The sequence below is a fragment of the Sinohyriopsis cumingii genome, chromosome 2 (genome assembly GCF_028554795.1).
Source record: "Sinohyriopsis cumingii isolate HCF-2022 chromosome 2, ASM2855479v2, whole genome shotgun sequence".
Taxonomy (NCBI): domain Eukaryota; kingdom Metazoa; phylum Mollusca; class Bivalvia; order Unionida; family Unionidae; genus Sinohyriopsis; species Sinohyriopsis cumingii.
This window is the reverse complement of record NC_142962.1, coordinates 12197033-12219846: the sequence shown is the minus strand read 5'-3', so window position 1 is coordinate 12219846 and position 22814 is coordinate 12197033. Positions and strand designations below refer to the sequence as shown.

Sequence of the window (22814 nt, the reverse complement as noted above, 5' to 3'; positions counted from 1 at the left end):
TACAGAGCAGCGGGGAGGTGTGCTTTGATCGTGGTATTCTAAGTATGATCCGAGCAGCTGTGTTTTGAACTTTTTGATGTTTCTGAAGTAGATATTGAGATGAACCAGACACAATTGAGTTACAATAGTCCAGTCTTGAAAGTATTAATGAACATATAAGTGTTTTAATGGCATCAACTGAAATATATTTGTGAATGGAGCTGATGCGTCTCAGCTCAATATATGTAGCCTTGCATATGTTCATGACATGTTGGTGCAATGTGAGAGTACTGTCCAGAGTGACATCTAGGTTTCGTACTGACTGTGTGAATTTAATGTTGATGTTACTGATAATTATTGTTTGAGGTAAATGATATGACTGAGAAAGTCTTTGTGTTGTGATCAGAATGGCCTCAGTTTTATCATCATTCATCTGTAGCTTGTTACATGTCATCCATGATTTCACATCTGAAATGCACCTCTCTTCACCTTGGATGGTAGCATCAACTTCAGTTGTGTGGCTAGATTTGTATATTTGGATGTCGTCAGCGTACAATTGATGAGACACTAGATGATGCTCTATGACACTTGAGAGCGGCTGAGTGTATATCATGAAGAGAACAGGTCCAAGATCAGACCCCTGTGGAACACCACAACAAAGATCAACTGGGCTGGAGTGTATTCCATTTGCAGATACAATTTGAGTCCTGTTTACCAAGTAGAACTTGAACCACAGTAAGGCTGTATCATAAATGCCAAATACATGCTGGAGACGGTGAAGTAATATATCATGGTCTATTGTGTCAAATGCTGCAGACAAATCAAGGAGGGTGAGGACTGTAATCTTTCCGCTATCCAACGCAGAGAGAATGTCATTAACTAGTTTTAGAAGAGTAGTTTCTGTACTGTGGCAAGGGCGATATGCAGATTGTACATTGTTAAAAAGACTGTTTGAATTCAGATGAGATAAAAGTTGGGATAGAACATTTTCTATGATTTTTGATATAAATGGGAGATTAGAAACTAACTGGGCGGTAGTTCTTTAAATCGTTATGGTCAAGTGTTGGTTTCTTAAGCAGAGGCTTTCCAATGGCGGTTTTGAAAAAATGATGGGAATTCCCCAGATGAGAGAGAGAGAGAGAGAGAGAGAGAGCTATTAATAACATCAGTTAGTGAAGGCAGTACTGGATCTATGTACTCAAGCAGCAGTGGTGTTGGATTTGGATCAAGTTCACATGACTTTGGTGCACGTACAAAATCCATAGAGACAGGTTCAAATGCTGCTAATGGTTGCCGCTCAAATTCTGTAATCCAACTGTATGGTGACGACGAGTCAATTGAAATTGTGTTGTCAAGCTTATCTGTAATGTTTTGTACTTTGTCAAGGAAGAAATTTGCAAACAGGTGCAGAAGGTCGACTAGACAGAAGTAGTTGAACATTCTGTGCATTTGTTCCTGGACATTAGCATGTTAGTAATGTCGAAGAGCTCTTTGCAGCTGTAACTTTCCATGATCTTAGTACTGTAGTGGGCTGATTATGCTGCACGGACTATGTTTGTGACGTTCTTCTTAGCGGCTTCATATATTTGCTTATGAATAGTGGTGCGAAGCTGGTCCCTAACACTTTTTAACTGATACTCTGCACTTGTCGGCCTCTGCACTTGTTCGCTGGGGCATGTTTGTCGAGCAATGAACGCAGGCAGTTACCGAGTTGTTCTGCTGTAGGAGGTAGGCAAGTTGCATTAGTTTGGTTCTATTTATCATACGGAGGTTTGTCTTAGCAAATAAAGGTGGAGGGTTAGGGACTGATACGTCAAAATGGCATATAATGCACATGTGATCTGTTGCAAGTTCGTTTGATACCAGGGAGGAAAGTAGAATATTATCATCAGGTCTATGAAGAATCCAGACTAAAATGAGACCATGTTAATACAACAGATACAATAGAGATATTTTGTAAGATGTAATAGGCTTGAAAATGTAACCAACTGTGCTATTTGTATACATAAACAGCAGACCGAAAGCAACAATAGTATCGCCTATGCGTTAGTATCTTCTGTTTGATTTGTGCCAACGCGTATCACTTGTTTTACCTTGTAATACGACTGAGGTTGTTTTTGTATTACCTTTTAACTGATTTGTTTATAATCAGTCCTGCTAAACGTTTTCCAAGTTAAATGCTATGTGGATATTTTTACGTTAGAAGTTATTTCACTGATTTTTTTCTTCTCAATCTTCTACATACATAAAGCTTTTTGAAGCCGTGGGATCAAAAATAGATCATATGCAATCATCCATTGGAAGGTAGAGCAAAGTTAAAGAGGGCATAAAGAAAAATATTTACAAATAAACACATCAAACCATGGTTGGAAAGTTTTGAAAGAGACAACATTGAAAATTAATTAATGCAAGAGTTGAAGAAATTTCCATTGATGGCTATATCAAAGGCTAAAAAGATTTATCAGAGTAAAATAAAATAATTACTACCATAATCACAGCAGTAGGTGTGGCAATACAATATAAACACTGGCTCTGTCAATAGACTAAAAAGCGCTAAAAATTATTTAAAAACCTGAGAAAGTTTTCAGACAGAAAAATATAGCAATTGCTGCAGTTATTACAGTAGTAGTAATGACTACTGTTCTTTTGTCGATAGCAAATATAATTCAACAGTTTGTATGCGGTAGTGTTGCTGTTATTTATTTATTCCAGCAGTGGTTGGATATTTGCTTGTTTATTTGTGCATTAGCTGACTTTTTTAAATTTATTTTTGCATTAGTTCGCTTTTTGTTCGTTTTTCTAGCACTTGTTAGCATGTTGTTTGCTTTTTATAATATTAGTTGGCTTGTTAATTGTTTATTCTGGCTTTAGTTGGCTTGTTAATTAATTATTCTTGCTTTATTTGGCTTGTTATTTTTCTGTAGCATAAGTTGGCTTGTTAATTGTTGATTCTGGAATTAGTTGGCTTGTTAATTGTATATTATGGCTTTAGTTGGCTTGTTATTTGATTTCTGTAGTATTAGTTGACTTGTTCATTGTTGATTCTGGCAACAGTTGGCTTGTTGATTGTTTATTCTGGCAAGCCTTTTGAAATATTAGTTGGCTTGTTAATTGTTGATTCTGGCTTTAGTTGGCTTGTTATCTGCATTTTATAGTATCAGTTACTTTTTAATTGTTGATTCTGGCATTAATTAGCTTGTTTACTGTTGATTCTGTCTTTAGTTGGCTTTTTATTTGGTTTTTGTAGTATCAGTTGGCTTATTAATTGTTGATTCTGACTTTAGTTGGCTTGTTATTTGCTTTTCGTAGTATCAGTTGGCTTATAAATTGTTGATTCTGGCATTAATTGGCTTGATAATTGTTTATTATGGCATTAGTTGATTGTTATTTATTTCTGGAATTAAATGGCTTATTACTTGTTTGTTCCAGCAGTAGTTGGTTTGCTGTTTGTTAACTTTATCATTAGGTGGCTTGTTTTTTTTTTTTTAGCATTAAGTGGCTTGTTTTTTCTCTCTCCTAGCATTCATAGACTGGTTATTTTAGCAAATTTTGCCTTTTTATTTGTTTATTCTAGCATTGGGTGGTTTGTTATTTGTCTACTCTAGAATTAATCGGTTTGCTGTGGGTTCATTCCAGAATTATTCGGTTGCTGTTTATTCTAGACTTAGTTGGCTTGTTGTAGTGTATTCATTCGTTAATTGGCTTATTGTATATTTAACAACAACTGGCTTGTCGTTTTATTTAAAGCATAATCTGTTTGTTCTTTGTTTATTCTTCCATTAGTTGCTTTGCTGTTTGTTGATTCTAGCATTAGGTGACTATTTTGTTGGTTGTTTTTGGCATTAGATGGCTTTCATCTCCTAGCATTGGTTGACTTGGGAATTGTTTTTGCTTTTTTAGCATTAGTTGGCTTGTTATTTGTTTATTCTAGCATTAGGTGATTTGTTATTTGTTTATTCTAGCATTAGGTGATTTGTTATTTGTTTATTTCAGCATTAGGTGGCTTGTTATTTGTCCACTATAGGACACACAGTACTAATTATACGGAAGAACTGTGAACCAGTCTAGAAATGGGTGGAGAAATAATAGAGTATTTACGAGTTTGGTGGTCCATAATTGGTTAATAATGAAAATTAAAATTTTGGTAAAAATATCTTTTGAAAGCTTATCCTATATGTAATTTAAAAAAAATATAGACAAATTTCTACTGATGCAATTTTAGCATTCTTACATGCTTGACTCAGGAGTACTCAATAATGAAAGTAGCACCTGATTCATTTCGTGCAGAATCAATAACATGTATTTCATGCACATGTATGTAAACAAAATGCCTGTCCTATATGTATATCCTATCACATATCCTATATCCTATCGTGTATCCTATATGCGAACTATACCATAATAGGAGCTTGTTGTTTCCATGGTTACCATGTGCATCCAGAGTATCATTTTGGTGGTTTTTGCATATGACAATCATAATGGAGGTTTTTTTCATGGTTTGCGAGTGATTGTGGAGAAAAATTCTATACAAAAGACAGATGCAGATGGTTTTATACACTGGACAGTGGCAGTAGATAGCTCAGGCCATGGGGAAAAGAGCATAGTATGGCCTGATGGCATAATTTCATATGATGGTGCCCACAGATTGGCCTATATGGTTAAATACCATTTAACACATGCAACAATTCCCCAAAAGGGGGTGGGGGAAGATTTTATATGTAAGCCACTTATGTCACAATCACTTGTGTATCAATACTGATTATTTAACTTTAGAGACACGCTCAGCAGATCAAAGCAGAAAACATTGTAAAAATCAAGGACTGTGAACAAAACTGCACATGCTGCATTGCCTCAACCTGTAAATTGCATTATTATATGTCGAGTCACATTGAATATCAATTATATATGTCTTATTTCTTATCATATAATTAAACTCCTTGACACCTATTATATGTTCAGCATGTTTCTAATATTGGTACATTAAATATTTTGGCAAACAGTATTGGAACTTTTCTGTATCCTTTTTGTTGAGGGAGCAGGGAGGGACGTTTTCACTTAAAATAATAATTTTCAACCCTTCATTCCCAATATAAGTCTGCAAAAGTTCTATCTGTATTGCATTATTTACATAGGCAGTTTTTCGTTCCCAACCTCTCTTCATACAGTTGAAACATTCTTGATGTATACCTGCATGGTGAACATATTGCTCTCTCCCACCACACCAGACCTCTTTTTTCTTAATGTACCAAGTCCCATGATAGAAAACCTTTATAGTCAGGGTGTTGGAACTGGTGCTCTCAGAACACATTATTCCACATCTCAGCATTTTTTCCTGTGTGCACTAAGCGATATGTTTTGTTCACCAGATATGTTGTTGTGAATAGATGAAAACAAGCTTCATGTCAGAAATATGGTTTCATATTTGAAACAAAAGCTATTTATAAAGCCAACATTGCTCTGCACTTACTATCAAGTAATAGTAAGGAATCATTTAGCTGTAAATTAGAGCTTACTATTTGGTTTGCCAAATCAAGGTGTATTACATCCCCTTTGGCTGTAATTGAGTGATTTCAAGGTTTGTTTTGTTTCTCTTTTGTTCAATAATTTATGCAATTTATTCAGCTTTATATTAAAAAGTAATTTAACACTGCTTATAGTGGAAAGTAGCCACAGTAATGATTTTGAGACTTTTTCTTAACTTTTTATGAGTTTTGGGTAAATGTAGGTATATATTTATGTATTAGACAACTTTAATATGCAATTCAATTCTATTAATTAAATTTAACAAGTTGTTTATGCAGCGATAAGTTTTATCAGTGTCTGCATATTGCATAGAGACCTGGACTTGTCTTGGCATCGCAAAGTTTTTCACACATTTCTCCACCTCCAGCGTACTTAATAGCTTGAGCCTTAACAGTTTGTACAATACACTTAAGGTCTCCAACATCAATGTCAGCATTATAGGAACTTTGGATAGCTTTTTCAGGTTTGTCTCTTCTTGTCCTTATGTAACAGATCTCATGTTGCTGTGTCTTTTGGGTTGATGCACATTTTCCCCCTTGTTGTGGGGAACATTACCAGGCTTGAAGAAATTGCTCTGTCTATTCTTTGCTTCCTCACCCTTCCCCATAGTTTTATAATAAAAAGTAGCACTCTGTTATTTAATTATTCAGTATAATAAAGCTTATGGAACCTTTCATTGGCCTTTATACCTTTTTATTAAGATTTGGGGGTGATGAATCACATGTGATGATAGTTTAAATAAGTTTGGAATGTCAGCATCTCTTGATGCTTCATGGGTGTGTGTATTTGTTTTAGTCACAAAAGGGAAATGGCCTCTTAACATTTTGACCTGTCATGTAGCACACTTATTTGAATTGATGTGAATACGGATGCATTGCATCTTATTTCTTGAGAAACAGCAAGAAAAGAAGTGCAATTTTGAAATTTTAAACATTTAAAACTTGTCTTATAGCCAGTGAGAGATGAAAATACAATGCGTCATGTAATTTGATACCCTGTGATGTCATACTTGCTGATGTCAGCCTGCTTGTGTTTCTTTTGTGTAGCATGCATGCCATAGAAAGATAACATGAAGATACAAAGGCAGAAAACAATTATTTTAATAACATTTATACGCCACTAATAAGTACAATACAACACAGCACAGCAACATGTACTGCGGATGCAATTTAGCTATAGACATTGGTATCACATAAAATGTTATTGCACTATTATCCATGCACAAGCATGGCCAATTCTTTCTTACAATTATGCTCCAATATCAATGAGTAAAATACCACTTTTTCTAAAAAATTTAAATCTGGTTATATGACACACGGTACTAATTATACGGAAGAACTGTGAACCAGTCTAGAAATGGGAGAAGAAATAATAGAGTATTTAGGGGTTTGGTGGTCCATAATTGGTTAATAATGAAAATTAAAATTTTAGTAAAAATATCTTTTGAGAGATTATCCTATATGTAATTTTAAAAAAATATAGACAAATTTCTACTGATGCAATTTTAGCATTGTTACATACTTGACTCAGGAGTACTCAATACTGAAAGTAGCACCTGATTTATTTGGTGCAGAATCAATAACATGTGTTTCATGCACATGTATGTAAACAAAATGCCGCGGCTCATATGGTGTTCTCCACACATAAGCTTGCACCAAGGTTAGATGTGCATAGATAATTATAGGTCTCATCATCAGCACCCAGAAAGTTTAAGTTGTTGAATTTTGAATATGATGGTGTTTCCATATGTTTACTATTGGAGTTGAATTAGTACCGTGTGTCCTCTAGCATCTGTCTATTTGCTGTTTGTTTGTTCTAGAATTAGTTGACTTGTTTATGTATTACAGCATTAGTTGGCTTGTTTATTTAGCAATAGTTATTTTTTTAAGGCATTAGTTGGTTTGTTATTTTTCATTCTAGTATTAGCTGGTTAATTGTTAGCATTTTGATCAGAGGTGTAAATATAGTATCAAGGTGGATAAAATGTTCATAACCCCAAAAGTTAAAATTAGACCAGCCGCTGAAATTAGTGTAATGATTTGCTTGCTTATTCAATAATCTTTCAATTTTAAATTATGTGCAGTTTCGATTATAAAACTGTCACCATTTTTGTTTTTCTTTTCTCTACTGCGTTTATCAACTTTCTCTTCTTCTGTTCCGTTGTTTATTATTTGGCAAATTGTTGCGTTTATCAACTTTCTCTTCTTCTGTTCCGTTGTTTATTATTTGGCAAATTGTTACAGGCTGCTTATCATCTATTGAAAATCATTTTTTAACGCTTCGGTATCCATAATTAGAATTGATTTAAAGCTATTGGGTAATACTTTTAAGTTGTCGTTTCAGCCCAATTAAGTTGTATTACACCAAATTTTCATGCCACACTGTACGCTGTATCTGTTGACAGCCATCAGTGCAACCAAAAAAACGTTTATGGGTTTTGTATGGAATATAGTTGTTGTCTCTGTGACAAATTTTCATCTTGTTAAATATCTCGGTTTATTGGAACGTTAAAATAAGTTATAGGACAATGATGAAGTAAATTATGTACTTCTCAATATTTGTTATTAAATCATGGTTTATAACACACTTGCCAATATTTGTAACTAAATTATGGTTTATAACACACTTGTCATTATTATCAATCCTGTTTTCTTCTTGGTTTAATTTTGTAGTTGGCATTTTTCAGATAAATTATTCTTCTTCCTGGTACTATCCTTGTGTACAACAAAGTTTCTGGTATATAAACAAATTAAATACGGGGAAATCAAAGTAATGTTTCAGTAATCAAATATTTTAGTGGATGTAACTTTTTTCCATTATGATCGATTTCATTTATTTTTTAGTTTAGGATAGAAAGAAGAAAGATGCATAAAATAGTTAAGGCAAATAGTCTACAATTTGGAGCTTAAGATTGGTTTTGATGACACATTATTGCGCAAATCCTCCACCATATTTGTCCTCAGAAATTAAGCATTTATGTAAAATTAAAGTGACCTTGACATTTGACGCTAAGAACCTTTTAACAATTGAGGTGGGGTGGGGGTGTCTCGCATATCCGGAAATGGAATTCTAGGTACGGCTTGAGGTAAGGAATAAAGAAACATTACCACAAATGATATTAACACTATTTGAATAAGCTAAGAGACTATGGTCAATCCTTTTGTCCAGCTGGTTGTATATGCGCGCGCAGCGCAATAATATCTTTCTGTTCATCAAAGCTAAAGATAAAGATCTAGATAATGATATGATTTATCTCGAGTGACTCAAACACATATTGCAAAATTTGAATATTTATATTTGTACTCTACGTTCACTGATATATAAACGAGTATGTTTATGAAAACGTTGTATTCGCTACGTCTTTATAGGCCAGCAAGTCTACTAAAGCACTTCGCGGACAACCCAGAGATGCAGCGTCGAACGTTATGGAAGACGAGATCCACGAAACAGATGGTATGTTTATATTACTATTTCTCAGACGGCACTGAAAATAGAGCCTACAGCAAGTCGACGGGATGGGCTGAATTTTGTCATGTAGCTTTCGGTTCCGCTCTTATCCGACAGAAAATATGCAATAATGAATTACGGAAATGGTTTTAATGCAGGATTATTAACACAAAAAGACACACACACACGTACGAAATAATGGTCATTTCATGACATATTTTAGATTAAAGTATGTTGTGGCTAAACGCTTCCTTCTGTCTCTCTTAGCACATGTTATTAATTGGGTATAGAAGAAGACTAAAAAAAAAATCAGTACACAACGAGACTGATCAATCGGTGTTTTCTTATTACATCTTGTTTGCTACATTTTCATAAACAAGTTCTTCATACTCGGCCAATAGTAATTTATACGTAGTTCATGCTACTAACCAATACTAGCGATCTCATGGTTTTGAACTTTGGCCTTTAAGACTTGTCCCTTTGCTGTTTTTATGTGCGCACTTGTTGAACTTCTCTCCAAAATCCTCTGTATTTATGGGATATATGCTCTGCAGAGTACACTAACATTTGTGTCTTGCCAGGTTAGTTATGTCGCAAATGAAGGATACGCCATCATGCTCAAATACAACTGAATATGCTCTCCATCATCTCGTATAATTTGGCATAAATGTGCCCTTAGATTCCTCAGAGAGAGAGAGAGAGAGAGAGAAAGAGAGAGAGACTAACACATCAGTTGCTTTGTGGGGTTGTGGGGTACGAAAAAGGTATGGTTACACAAATGTCAGTGGTGTGCTAACTGGGGTGGTCATTTGTCGCTGTCAAGCTGATGAACATTCATTTTATATAAAGGTGTGTGTTTTTATTTTTGTTTTTTGTTTTTTTGTGTGTTTTGTTTCGGTTTTTTGTTTTTTTAATTATGAAATTGGGTCAAGGCGATTTATTGTGAGGTGCATGTAGCATTCTAGGAGTGGAAAATCATCATTTGATGTCAAATTCATACCCGTTAATTTTAAGTGAACGTTTTTGGTATGTTAGCCGTTCAGGAAGATGGCGAGCTGCGTCCAGGTGACATTTTAGAAGGGGAAGAGGTCAGTATGGATGCAAGTACATCAACTGGAGAAGTGGATCGTGATGACCGAGATAGACAGAACTGTCAGTCGATCAGTCAAACTCCTTTTCTTGGTTAGTATATCATATTTGCACCAGTATGTCATACACTAAGCTGCTATCAGCACTGAACAAGATTTGACACTGCATAATGCACCAGAAGATTAAGGTCCACGTTAAGGCTTCTCTCTTTATTTAAAATCATTAAGGCCTGTACCCTGATCATTAAGGCCTGTACCCTGATCATTAAGACCTCTACCCTGATCATTAAGACCTGTACCCTGATCATTATGGCCTGTACCCTGATCTCATCGGGTAATACGAGACGGTTTTTCTGTGACTACGACGTTTGCAGTTTGATGCATGCTTTATAAGGGCCATTCGTTTTCGTAAGTAGACGATTTTTGAAAATTAAACTGTTACTACAAGTTTACTTCTTTTAAATATAATTCAATTTTTACTTAATTGCATTGGGGGTGGAGATGGTCTAGAGGCACTTTTAATACGTGATTATTTTTGCTATCTCATACGGAGGAAATGGAGCTAAGTGTAAATTCCCAAGGAAACACAGGACAACCGACCACCAATCTTATTAAAATCAGATCTTCGCTGTTATTATTTTATTATTATTATTATTATTATTATTATTATTATTATTATTCACGCAATGGATTTTATTCTGCTTCCACAGTTTAAGCCTGGAAAATTGTTACGTCGCCCCTGATGTTGACTTTTACCCTTTTCAGCCATTTTACTTTTATATTCTTTAGATTAAATACAAAAATGCCTGTGTTCGGTGGCCTTGCAGCTATAGTCAATGTTCCTATTTAAGATAAGACACAGGCAATGATTAAAGCTCGAGAAAAATTGTAAACGATTAATAAATATGTAAGATACAAACGGGTGAAGATTGTAGTAATTTGTATAAAAAATACTCTGATACGTAGTTAAATTAGTTTAAGTAACCTATTTGGAGATATAAATATGTCCATTTTCATTGGGGATTTTTTGTTTTGTTGTGTATGTCTGATATCATTTGCCTTCTCCATTCTTTTCGTCTGACTGATGATACGTCTTCCTATATCCTAAATGTAGATGACCGAGGCGGGAACACAGAGGCGAAAACTTACATCAAGTACAATGGTAAAAAGATGCTTCCAAGAGATAAAAATCCAGTGAGTATGAAATTCACGGCACTCTTTTTAGCATAGTATATTATCTATTTTTAAAAAAAAAAACAAACATAAATGTCATAATGATTTAATATTACTTTACGGAAATACAATAAATGTGAAAAACAAAATAATAACGGTTTAATTGAAATATATAAATGATAAAAGAATATCGACATTTTTCGAAATTACCGCTTAGGGGTCATGTTCTGGTAATCTATGTTATTACCATACTCGCTAATTTTACCAACCAATCAGATGAAGTCTTGTATCTTCACGTTTGGAGATTGAGCAGTGTAACAAAGAGCCTGAATGTGTACCAAACCATCTGATTCACGTTCAGATTTTTGAACGCTGTTTTTCTATTAGCTTAATTCAAAGGTCAGCAGAACATGACCCTTAAGCATGTGGTTTAATGGCACTTCAGCTGAATACTGATTATAATAGTTAATGATTTTTTTCCACTTTCATCGCATACACTTTTAACTGCGTTTACATTTTGATATTTTATTTCGCTTTACTCTTTATTAACCTATCGCGCATAGAGATATAGTTGCAATTTTCATACATTTTGTCTTCATCCCCCACTTTTTTTGTATTTGATTTCAGTGTGTAATTTTCTTTTTATACCATAATATGAATGTTTTTCACTCGTAAATGTTTCTTGACTCTTAACTCTCTCTCTCTCTTTCTGTATGTCTGTGTGTTCTTGTCCTCTTCGTGAAGTGCTTGCCTAGCGTAAAACTTTGCACCACAAAAAAACGTTTTTGCTCTGTTGACTGTTATACATTCATATATTCCTGATCATTGTAATTTTCGCTTCCTTTCAGAGGTGAACACAGACAGCTTAACAGCAGCCAAGATGTAGTGCATAAAGCCAGTATACAAGTTTACGTTAGCTATAGTATTGTTGAAATAGTATGCCAATACTAAAACTACGTTTCATGGGCATCAATTTTCCAATGATTATTATTTATTAATTTTTGCAAATTTTCCAATGTTTTGTTATTTATTCATTAATTTTTGCAAAATGTATGTATTTTTTGTTTCTGTTTTAGATACGACAGTATATATTAATGTAACTGGTGTGGAAAACTAACAATGCAAAGACGCTCTGCGCTTACATTTCTGCGTAATATATGCACTGCTTTGCTTTCTTTGAAAATAAAATACAATTTATCTATTACTAAGATATAATCTAAAACGTATGTATTAAACAAGTATTGTGTTTACATTAGTGCAGAGTAAAGTATTTCGATAAATATTCCTCTGAAGGTAATAATGTAGCAAGTAAAAGTACATAAAAATCCGTTTAGGAATATTTAGCATTTCCAAAAAAAAAAAGGTTTGCGAGTAACTGGCTTTTATTGTTCTGTTGTCTTTGATAGAATAGCATTGCAGTAAGCAAAGATTTGTGTATAACTAGCTTTAAAGTTCAAAGGCCTTTGATAGGTTAGCACTGCAGTAAACAAAGATTTGCGAATAATTTGCTTTTTAGTTAAAATGTCTTTAATAGGTTAGCACTGCAATAAACAAACATTTGCGAATAATTTGCTTTCTAGTTTAAATGTCTTTGATAGGTTAACATTGCAGTAAACAGATTTGCGAATAATTTGCTTTCTAGTTCAAATGTCTTTGATAGGTTAGCATTACAGTAATCAAAGATTTGCGAATAATTTGCTTTCTAGTTCAAATGTCTTTCATAGGTTAGCACTGCAGTAAACGGAAATTTGCGAATAATTTGCTTTCAAATTCAAATGTCTTTGATAGGTTAGTACTGCAGTAAACAAAGATCGAAGACAATGAACTAGGAAGATGCTTCTAATCGTCCTAGATATTGCTATGCCGATATTTTGTATCCTCCGATCAGCTGATTTTAGTAATACCACGCTGTTTTAGTAGATGGTATCCATTTTGAGATGACGCATCGTACATCCAGACATTCGTTATCCGTTCGCCTATTTTTGGTACAAAAACGACATATTATCTAAAATTAAATTAACTGCACATCCAAAGATCACATCTACATATTGAGTATGTTCTTTCGTTCCTGATAATATTTTCTACTATCGTGTGAATTTAGGTGATTCGAAGCACGGAAATGTGTGTGTTTCAGTCATCGATCATCATATCGACTACAACACCCAAACAATCCATGCTTTGTTTACCAGACTTGTATATAGTCAGATTCGGCGTTCAGAATGTTGGACTTGTAAAGATTGATCCCGTAAAGTAAAGGCTATAAAGCGACATTTTCAGAAAAATGCTGAACGTAATAGATGGAAAAAAATTTAAAAGGAAATTTAATCGACGAAACTTTAATGTTCAAAATTTCGTAGGCTACAAATTTATACACCAAGAATTCGAGCAACAAATTTCTCATTACATAAGCAGACGAACGTTTACCTGCGAATTTAGATTTAGATGTTGGGCTTAAAAATGAAACCCATTTATTTCAGAGTATAAAATTTGCCGACATGATAATGTTTACAGACAGACTGAATCTGTTTAAGGAATTGGAATTTATTAAAAGAACCTTTTAAATAGTGGAGAAGCACCCAATATGTCAGTAATTACATGTATATTTCAGTGTTTAAAACTAAATGTGCATTGATAAAGAGAATAGTTCTAAAATAAACGTTGTAAAAAATAATGAATAAATCTGTCCTGAATATGTATCTTTTTTTGGATATTGTGTTGTTGTTTTTTCTTAAATACCTATTGCTGCTAGTCAGTGGAACCCCTTGTAGCTTCAAGAGCTGGAAAATCTTAAATCCGGACTAATTTTCCCGACCAGCTACAATATGTAGATATCAAGTGTTAACCACATTCAAATATGATATTTCTTAAGCTAGATATACAATTTATGTCTTAGCTACACCACGAAATTTTTTTACTTTTTTTTTAATTTTCAGCCGGATTAAATATCAAATCCTCTTGTCTAGATAATATACGTACCTTTCAAAAAGGTGTTCATTATAGTTTAAATTTTCTGATTAGATTTCACTATTTACTTGTATTTCTTAACAAATGTGACGCTTTGGATTTTCCGTTGAAAGTCCTCCTCCATATCATATAAAAGAGGCGAGTTTCACAATCGCCTATACCAAAGGTAAGGCAGATTATCGCCATTCATCCGTCCATACAAGAGACGTTTAGGGTGTATGCATCATGTTTGTGTACTTACGGTTATGAGTGTATTCCTCATGTTTCTTTACTTGAGATTTAGAGTGTATGCTCATGTTCGTGTACTTTATGTTCAGGGTGTATGCCTCATGTTTGTGTACTTCAGATTTAAGGTGCATGCCTCACGTTTGTGTACATGAGATCTGGGGTGTATGCTTCATGTTTGTGTACTTAAGATTTACGTTGTACTTAAGATTTATGGTGTATGCCTCATGTTTGTGAACATATGATATAGGGTGTATGCCTCATGTGTGTGTACTTAAGATTCACGGTGTATGCCTCAAATCTGTGTCCTTCTGATTGAGGGTGCATGCATCATGTTTGTGTACTTCAGATTTAGGGTGTATGCCTCATGTTTGTGCATATAACATTTAGGGTGTATGCCTCCTGTTTGCGTACTTAAAATTTAGGGTGTATGCCTCCTGTTTGCGTACTTAAAATTTAGGGTGTATGCCTCCTGTTTGCGTACTTAAGGCTTAGGGTGTATGCCTCATGGTTTTGTACTTAAGATTTACGGGTGTATGCCTCATGTTTGTGTACTTTATGTTTAGGGTGTATGCCTCATAGTTGTGTACTTCAGATTTAGGGTGCATGCCTCGTGTTTGTGTACTTCAGATTTAGGGTGTATACCTCGTGTTTCAGTACTGAAAAGTTAAGAGTGTATGCATCATGTTTGTGTACTTAATTTTTAGGGGGTATGCCTCGTGTTTGTGTCCTTTAAGATTTAGGGTGTATGCCTCATGTTTTTGTACTTAAGAATTAGGGTGTATGCCTCATGTGTGTACTTAAGATTCACGGCGTATGCCTCAAAGTTGTGTCCTTCTGATTGAGGGTGCATGCATCATGTTTGTGTACTTCAGATTTAGGGTGCATGCCTCATGTTTGTGAATATAACATTTAGGGTGTATGCCTCCTGTTTGTGTACTTAACATTTGAGGGGTGTGCCTCATGTTTGTGTACTTAAGATTTAGGGCGTATGCCTCCTGTTTGCGTACTTAAAATTTAGGGTGTATGCCTCATGTATGTGTACTTCAGCAGCAGAGAGGGCGATCAGACCACTATAGGGAATGGTCACCCTTTGTTTTTAGACAAAAAAAAATAGTGACCCTTCATAGAGGTCAATACCACGTCTACGATTATTGTTTGTCCCAAACAGAATTGTAGACGAGCCCTCTCTGCTGCTATGTTATTCAGAATAATCCTGGGAATCTTCGTCTGAATCCTGGTAATTTGTATCTAAATCCTGAAAATTTGTTCTATGTTTCAAGTAATATTCAAGTTCTGATGGTGGTTTTTCTATTTTTGGATTTATGTTCTTTCTTTTTCTGTAATATATCATTAAACTTCTGTATCGATCTCCACCGCAATTTTTGCAAATCTGATATAATCCTCTAACGCCGTTGTTACAACCAACACTACTTCGTGGACCAGCATGAGGGTTTTTCTTTATAAGATAATTATGTTTTTTACAATATTCTCCACGACATTTTTTTATCACATTTGTTAGTGGTTCCTTGACGTAGCCACGCACAGTTGTTCATTATATTAATGATATCTGTTTAATTAAATTTATTAATTTATCCAAATATTTTATCAAGACCTACACGATATCTTGTTCTAGGATCGTGTAAATTTATTGTTATAAATCCATGCGGAGTAGCTTGCGCTCGTGAAAAGAAATTTCTGAATTTATTATAATCCATGTCACCACCACACCAAGTTTGATGAATATTTCTAAGTGTGTGTGTGTCTACACCATTAAACACAACTAAAATCTTACAGTTGTCTCTGATCACTTTTGGTATTTGTGTATATCGCTGAGTAACATAGATCACATCTGTATTTTTATGTCTGCCACGAGAAAATATTCTAGCTGGATTTGATTGTTTATCTAGCATCACATCGTCGTATACAACTAAATTATTAATAAATCCATCTAAAACATCAACGGACGGTGCTTCATCAATATCGGTTATAAACTCTATAACATCATTATCTTCGTCCAGTAATCTTGCGTTTTCATTGAAATCTTTAAGTACATCATAACACCTCTGATCATCAACGGATGGTGCTACCAAATATAATTTATCCCATTTCAACCATCTCATTATCAGATTAAGTAATAATTGCGTCTTACCCGATCCAGATGGTCCTATGATAATCATTCTGATGGAATTTGGTAACGCAGGGTGGTGTTTAACTGGCTCTCGCTGCCGAGTTGCTGAGAAATCAATTATATCCATATATTTTATAACATGAATCTATATTGTTTACGCTGTAGAGTTAAAACTCCAACTACTGATTTAGCTACGGTTACAACAAAAAATAAAAAAATAGCGTATGGTGGAAAATGTTCTGTGTGCGGTAGAAAGAAATTTTCGTTTTTACCTGATAAGCGCGGTGGTGATATTGCTAAAATGATGTCAAAGTTTCCAGGTGCTCCATGGGCTAAATACCCAGGAGAAAAACATCTACCAGGATATAATTATTGCGGTCCTGGTACCAGACTTTATATCAGACTTGATAATCAAGATCAACCAAAACCAGGCGAGGAACCAGTAAACGCTATTGATCGAGCTTGTCACGCTCATGATGTAGCTTATAAAAGTGAAAATCTACAAGACAGGCATATTGCAGATGTGAAATTAATGCATGCGTTAAATTCTATAAAAAAATAAAAATGTCAAAGAAAAATTAGCTAATTGGTTAGTAAGATCCGCGATGAAAAGTAAATTAGCGCTAGGGGCTGGTAATATATAATGGAATTAATTTATTATTCACCAAGAGGATATTGGAAAGGTAAAGCAGCAATTAGTAAACTTGCTGATGCAGCAGCGGTTAAACATTATACTGCTAAAACCTGGTTATCCAAGCAAGCAATATGGCAAATTTACCTACCACCACCGAAACGAATTCAGTACGCGTATTTCGATGTTAATGTTCCTAATGAAGTTCATCAAGCTGATATTCTGTTTTTACCATATGATACTGTACGTAGAAAAACGTACAAGTACGCGTTAACTGTTGTTGATGTTGCAAGTAGGTATAAAGAGGCAGAGCCGCTATCAACGAAAACATCATCTGAAGTAGCCGATGCGTTTGAACGAATTTATCAACGAGGACCATTACGATGGCCACAATTATTACAGGTTGATCATGGTAAGGAATTTCTTGGTCCAGTATCATCGTTGATGAAACAACATAATACTAAAATACGACGAGGTCATACTGCAATTCACCGTGATCAGGCAATTGTTGAGTGATTTAATCGAACACTCGCTGAGCGGTTATTTGGATATCAATACGCGAGGGAATTTATTCAAGATAAAATATCTCGCGAATGGGTTGCAAGATTACCAAGCGTGATAGCTGCATTAAATAATGAGATTACACGAACAACCAACATGAAACCCATTAATGCAATTACAAAAAAAAATATACCAACACAACGAAAAGATATTGAAAAACAAAAATTATTGGTAGATGTTACAGTTAGATATTTATATGAACCGGGTGAACTTGAAGGTGGTAAAAAAAAGAGCGACTGATCCTATTTGGAGTGTTATCACACACAAAATATCCACCGTGACAAGATCCTCAGGTAGACCTGCAATCTTCAGATTAGATTCGGCTCCTCCACAACGTGGATTTACACGTGAACAACTACAAATAATTCCCGAGGATACACAACTACCACCGCGATCACTTAACTAGCACCCAAGGCGCTGGCACCTCTACGTCGATTACACTCGAGACAGGTCAACATCACATTTTCTCGTGTATGACTGCGACTATTATCTTTTCTGTCTACGGTAAATTGTCTTGAATCATTACTCGAATACCTCCACAGCATTATACCATTACAACTTGCGCAATGATCATTCTGCTGCTGTTTTAACTCAATAATAAATTCAACATCAAGATCAAAGTAGCGTTATTTTTTTTATCAGATTGTTTGTATCCGATTAATTTTTTTCTTATTATATCATCATCGATGATGTTAAATTTATTAACGATTTCAGGAATTATAATTCTCCGTAATTGAGATATTTTTCTAACCCTCGATACCGCTAAATAGACTAAATATGACCACTCGATGCGATCGTCTACAATCCAAACTCGTGTATCAGAAATAGTTCATCCCTGAGAAGAGTGGATCGTCATAGCGTATCCCAACACCCATGGAGATTTGTCAGAGCGTAATGCATCTTCGACTACACTGATATCAACAGCGACAATATCATTTAATACGAGATTCTGTTTTTCAGTCTGTCCTGGAATATCAACATTAATATTCTGTTTTCGTGTATCTGATGGTCTATAACACAACGGTACGGGTAATTCTGAACATTTTTCTTTATGCAGTTGAAATAACTGCTGTTGTAAAGCGTCTCTGATTATTTTTCTGCTTGCTACTATCAAATCGTTGGGTCTCCATAAATTTAAAAAATCGTTCATTGAGGTCTCTGAGATCACTCCACGTATTATTTCACACTGAATTTTGTTTGATTGTAATCCGATCAATTTTTTAAACTCCTTTAAATTTGCATCGAGAGCTCTATGATCATCATCTATTTCTTCGTAATAATCAACGAAATTTTGTAACCAATCATGTGGAGATGGTCCAACAAAAGGCGGCGGTTGACCATGATCGCCACACATTATTATAGAGGTATTTTTCGTCAGCAACCAGTCAAGAAACATTTTTAATGTATCCAATGACACCGTGCATATCTCGTCCCAAATAATTATCTTAGGTATATATTTTTCTCCCATTCGTTCAGGAGTCCATGTATCCCCGCGCCACCGAAAGAAACTATGATACGTGCACGACTGTACTTGCCGTTGTTTCATCTCCCGTGCAAGTCTATGTGTGGGTGTCAGCACGATCATATCTGAATTTCTAAAAACATTAATTGCTCGAGTCGTTTTGCCGCATCCACCAGGTCCATTGAGATATACTGTCTTATATCTGGTTATTGGATCACTCACCGGCGGCGCTTTCGACATTTCTGATATTTTATTACCCTTACGATAAAAATCTCTCATTGGAACATCTGCTGATTCTGTATAATTGTGTAATATTTTCTTTTTTATTCTCCACGAACTCCATCGTTCATCATTACTTATAAATTTCATAACAGATTCTAAATATTTACTCGAAATATAAAACGAATCTGTTGCGACTCTGACTGCGGTCTCAGGAAATCTATTAATCATCGATAATAAATTTATAGAAACATAAGCCAACATAGAAGATCTTAGATGAGTATACTGTGGGGAGACATCATTTATTTAACTAACGATCGTACCCAATTTTGTTCCGTCGGATAAATAAACACTTTCTCGATTTACAAGTATATTTCTCGCTGTTGTATCAGCAATTATTAAATTGTATTCGGCATCATCTAGAATTAATCGTGCGTGATGTCTTTTATGATCATATGCACCACCTTGAGTAAATTTACCTATAATTTTTCTACCGAGATCTTTTGCGGTTTTGAGTTTAATCTCGAGAATTTTAGGAGCTTCTTTGATAATATCATCTTCGGAAACACCAGGACATTTTTCCTTAAATTCCTTAATAACTTCATCAAAACTGATAGAATCTGCCATGGGCAACCAAACTTCGGTCTGTGCGTGATATGATATAATTGCCTCACTGACAGGCACCCAACGTTTTTCACAAAAAGGTCTGCCAAACCAAACATAACAAATCTTGTGAAGATTTTCGTTAAACTCGAATGATTCAACACAAGCAAATCCAGTCAGATCAAAATCAGGTAATGGTCCATTAATTGCCACTCGCGTCATCTCGTTTGTAGGGTGACCAAATCTTTTAAAGTACACAGAACAATCTCCGTATCCTAGAAAACTTCCCGGATAACATGCAACCATATCAACCGAAATAACATCATTGTAATTATACTTGGTATTCCACAATCCGCCGTGTCCGTATTCGACGCAACTTGCGCGTACGTCCTCGAGTAAATCAAATCGTGTTGGTTTCCATGAATTTTTTTCTCTGGCAAAATGAGCCGCAACAGATGGAACGGTAAAGCAATTAGTTAGTAATTTGTCAGTATTTTCCGCGTCTTTGCACTCTAAAACCTTCTCCGCGAGATTTTTCATCCCCTCATGGAGAGATTCTGTTCGATATATTTCACCATTTGGTCTAACAAACTGATCAAATCCACCTTCCTCATCACTCTTAAATAACCATACTGATACAGGATCGCTTTTACTTATTTCGTTGATAAAATCAAACATACTTCCCGAATTTGAGGGGTAAAATCTAATAGTTCGATCACGCGGAAATATTGTTACTGCGCTGGTCCATGCGTGCGCGTTAGGATCAATAATATGTATTGGAGCTCCTTTCGATTTATATTTCGATTCGTACAATACTTCTCCCGTTATTGTTGATACATTTATTGGAAATTTTAATATTTTTCCTAACTCAGCAACATCTTTTATTGTAGCACCGGTATCCTAAACTGAATCAGCCCACGAGTTTATTTTTTCACGTCTTAAATCAGTTAATCCATTTCTACGCATCGCGTTTGTAAAGTGTTCTATTACTCGTTCGGCTACACAATTTATTTTTGAAAATTTCATGGGTGTCAGTTTATCAACGTTGGGTTTTTTGTTTATCTCATATTCCATAAATAACTGCTGTTACAGGATACGTTCGCTCATAATACGGTTTGTCAATACCCGTCAATAGACCCGGTCTAGAATTTTTGCTTAATATGGCAATTTTATTATTACCAAAGACAGGATCATATTTGTCACGGATAATCCAACTACCTGTTTCTGTTAATACAATAAATTTTACTCTGAAGAAATATTTTTGATTACCCTCGTATTCAGTGATGTATTTAATGATAGATGCCGCTCGCTTGTCATTCATTGTAGCGTCCTTGAGATAGGAGATAATCTGTCGAGATTAAATTTATATTTAGAAGGCCTAGTTTGGGATAATCTCTCAAACTCATCCATATAATTAAAACAAATATTTAAATAAAAAATATTATATATACAATGTTTCAATGCAGATGGTTCATGATCGGTTCAGTAAATCGCTGCAACAAATCCTGCAGAAAGAAATTTTGTTGGATGCACTTACAAAATATACGGCGAGGAAGTCTAGGACCAATACCATGTCTGCGATGTGGTGTTGGGGTGCGAGAGAAAACAGAATTATGTGGAAAGTGCGATGGAAAACGGTTCAGAGAACTTAAAAGATATTATGACCAAAAAAATAATAATGGTGAAAACGCTATAAAATCCGTGTTGGATTATATATCAAGATTTCAGACAAACAATGATTTAAACAAATAATATTATTGTATAAATGGGGCAAAATATATTTGTCCCACATCCTGTCATCAAGAATTACGAATCAGATCGTAATGGCATGATTAGAAATTGCATGTTGAAGAGACCGGTTGGTCATATCATTAATTCTGGTTATCTAGCATTCACATTCACACACGAGGGAGGAAAGAAACATTATCTCTGTCATCGATTTACGTACGAGTGTTTCTTCGGAGTGATCAAAGATGATTTTATTATTGATCATGTTGACGGGGATCCTCAAAATAATAGTTTATCCAACCTTCGAGTTGTCACACAAAGCGTGAACTCTGCATGTGGTAATACTGGAAGATGTAAGACAGTTTCTAGAAGGGTGATCAAGGCCACAAACACAGAAACTGGTGAAGAAATTATATTTCGTTCGATATGTTCTGCTGCGAAATACTTTGATATTCACCCGTATTCAGTACAAAAAGTAGCAGAAAGTAGCAGAAACTATATATAAAACTGCTTTCTCAAAGCAATATAAACAGAAAATCACCTTGCAATATCAATAATTATCATCACTACATCGAATTCTATTTATTTAATATTTGGGTCTATAGTATACGAGCTGACTACTTACCTGAAGAAGGGGGATAACTCCGTTGAGCAACTCATGTAATTGAGTTACTTCCCTTTGACCGTGTTCACGATCGTAAGCGGAAAATTGCTGTAATACAACTATTTCAAATTTGCGATGTATTTTTAACCATCTACGTCGTAATTAATTACTTGTAGAAGGATATTCATGGTTTCTAACTTACAAACAGATAAAAAATAACTGCAGTTACATTGTATAATATTACATCCGTTGCAAAGATACATTTATCATTTTGATGATGTGGAAAAACCCAAGAAAAATCCCCCAATTATGGGTTTTTCCGGGTTCCTCCACTATATATACTGGCCTTACACGTTATGTTTTTGCCTCTAAACTTGCTAGTGTGCGGTGGCAGACTAGGAGTTATGGGGCCGCCTCTAAGCTTGTTAGGCTGCGGTGGCAGACTAGGAGTTATGGGGTTTAATGTTGTGTTTTGC

General features: G+C 35.0%; 1 protein-coding gene across 2 annotated transcripts in view; it reads left to right on the top strand.

Annotated features, from left to right (window-relative positions):
• Window positions 1–13918, top strand: part of LOC149804341 (uncharacterized) — a 60009-nt gene extending 46091 nt beyond the window's left edge. For both annotated transcript variants that reach the window (XM_089939102.1, XM_089939093.1), the window contains exons 3-6: window positions 8871–8955; window positions 9985–10131; window positions 11152–11231; window positions 12059–13918. In XM_089939102.1, coding sequence (XP_089795228.1) covers window positions 8871–8955; window positions 9985–10131; window positions 11152–11231; window positions 12059–12064 — 318 coding nt within the window. In that variant the 3' untranslated portion in view covers window positions 12065–13918. The remainder of the gene's footprint in view (window positions 1–8870; window positions 8956–9984; window positions 10132–11151; window positions 11232–12058) is intronic.
• The last annotated feature ends 8896 nt before the right edge of the window (window positions 13919–22814 follow it).